This window comes from Plasmopara halstedii (assembly GCF_900000015.1).
Source record: "Plasmopara halstedii genome assembly, contig: Scaffold_3120, whole genome shotgun sequence".
NCBI lineage: Eukaryota > Oomycota > Peronosporomycetes > Peronosporales > Peronosporaceae > Plasmopara > Plasmopara halstedii.
Genome location: NW_020190023.1, coordinates 1,737,234 through 1,739,691, shown reverse-complemented (window position 1 = coordinate 1,739,691; position 2,458 = coordinate 1,737,234). Strand labels below are relative to the sequence as shown.

Below are 2,458 nucleotides of genomic sequence, written 5' to 3'. Positions count from 1 at the left end.
TTGGATTTGCGTGTACGCAATTTGTGGACATTTCGCACAGTACATGTTTTCAGGAACCCTTTATCACGAAGTATTTGCGTTTTCCAATATCTCAAACAAAATTTGTCTTTATTTGTTTACTTGCGACTAGCATTCCACATGATCCATGAACCTCTTCTAAACGGATTTCATCATTACCAAATGCTGATACTTCGGTACTTTGATTACTGATAATAACACAAAGAGTGATGTGAATTTTGTACATTTATCCACTTATATTTTGCGCAATGGCTGTAAGGTGTTAGGTGTGTGCACACGAAACACAACCCAAGCTCTGGACGGGTTTCTGTACACAATAGTACAGAAACCCGTCCAGAGCTTGGGTTGTGTACTATTGTGTACAAAAACCCGTCCAGAATTTACACAATAGTACAAAAAACCGTGTACAATAGTACAAAAACCAGTATTATTGTAAAGAGTAACTGTCAATAATAAAGTTAAAACCCATTATAATAGTTTTAAAGAGTGATTTACTCGTTACTGTCACATGACATTTAAATGTGTGGCTTGGTAAATGAGTTTACCATGTCGTAGTTTATAAAATAGTCTAGAATAAAACGCCTAGCCCAAAAGTATACAAAGTGGAGAAAGTGCGTCATCGTGTACCATAAAGCTTTTTGAACCGAATAGATGCAAATCAGGGTAAGGTTTTGAATATACTACAAGAAATTGGCTGATCTTGTTTTTCTCTTTTTGCTCTATTTGAAATTACTTTTGGTTGCGTCTGATTTATGAGAATAGTCGGTACAAGCAGGAGAGTGGGCAGAAAAAGACAGCACCCATTTTTGTCTCCAGATAAACGCTCAAAGATGCGCGAATTTGACACTGTGGGGTGATAATTTGGCACTTTGGGATCAGGGAAAATTATCACTGGGGCCAAAACTGGATCTTGTTTCTATGTAATTTGATTTTGTAGTGGAAAATCTAGAAATTCTGTGTGATGGGTACCGTATACAGCTGATCACCAACTATGTAACGTATACCTTTCGACATTCATGCTTTAAAAGGCAGATGCTTCCCACTTCACTTTGAATTTGACTTCTTCGCAACAAAGCACTCTGAATATGCGGTTGTCAATGTTGGCTTCTATCGTCACTCTAAGCATCTTCGTGCAAAAGTATGATGCATTTTCTTCCTATACTAACTCTGATAAGTCGCGGGTTACACCACCCATACTTGACATTGAAGACTCGGCAAATGTACCTGCAGGACCACGATAGCCATCTACGTGGAACCACCGCCGAATTAAAAGGTATAGTTTCTCGACACAACATTTTGTCGAGCCGTAACGTCTGACTTTAATTGTTGCGGGCAATGTTTTTTGTCAGTTACGGAAGATACAACGGCTGTAAAAGAGAAGTTGCCTCAGCAAGAAGCTGGACCTCATAGAGGTGAAGTTGCAGAACTTTCACATTTGTTTGCACTTAAAGATCCACGTGATCGACCCCGGTCAATTAAGATGGGTCTCTCCAAAGCCGAGGTTAAAGCTTTGGAATTCCTCAATGGGTTTTATGGCCCTGGAAACAAGCCTTTTAATCGTGGACACTTGAATTCCGAAGCTGTTGACTTTCTTGATTCTGTTCGTGACCTACTGGCAACGCTCGGAGATAGCATCAAATCCTCCAGAATTCGACCACTTTAAGGCACTGTGGTGTGTTGTAGTTGGTATAAAGTGAATAGACTAAGCTTGATGGGTTGTTTTAGATTTTATTTGAGAATCATGGAGCAGGTTCAGGAGCACACGTTTCGTCCATAAATAAAGACAACGTACGATCCATCTCGGCGGAAAATGACAAAATCTGCTACAGCATTGCCAGGTTCCTCTGTCTGACACGTGATAATGAATAGATCTCACAAGAATTGCCCCTACACCACGTATGTACCAAGATTTATGATGGTAAATCATTTCTCATCAACATTATGAGACCTAGATTTGTACACAATCAATCGAAATGGAAGAACTTTATTAGTGACAGCCACTGTACTATTGTGAACTTTATTAGTGACAGCCACTGTACTATTGTGTACTATTGTGTACACATTGTGTACAGTGGCTATCACTAATAAAGTTCACAATAGTACGGGTACTGTACACAATAGTATTACTATTCACAATAGTATAGTACTGTACTATTGTGTAATCTCCGGACGGGTACTGTACTATTGCGCAATGTGTTAGATGTGTGCACACCAAACACCTTGCAGCTCATTGCGCAAAATATAAGTGGATAAATGTACAAAATTCACATAACACTTCGTGTTATCATATTAGTAATCAAAGTACCGAAGTATCAGCATTTGGTAATGATGAAATCCGTTTGGAAGAGGTTCATGGATCATGTGAAAGCTAGTCGCAAGTAAACAAATAAAGACAAATTTTGTTTGAGGTATTGGAGAACGCAAATACTTCGTAATAAAA

At 38.8% G+C, this 2,458-nt stretch overlaps 1 protein-coding gene across 1 annotated transcript; it reads left to right on the top strand.

The window, feature by feature from the left end:
• Positions 1-979: 979 nt before the first annotated feature.
• Positions 980-2,009, top strand: PHALS_07903 (uncharacterized protein; the record flags this gene model as incomplete). The annotated part of the gene is made up of 7 exons (XM_024721450.1): positions 980-983; positions 1,047-1,156; positions 1,249-1,291; positions 1,368-1,618; positions 1,744-1,806; positions 1,888-1,914; positions 1,971-2,009. The coding sequence occupies 7 exons, from the start codon at positions 980-982 to the stop codon at positions 2,007-2,009; spliced, it is 537 nt and encodes a 178-aa protein (XP_024586547.1).
• Positions 2,010-2,458: the final 449 nt, after the last annotated feature.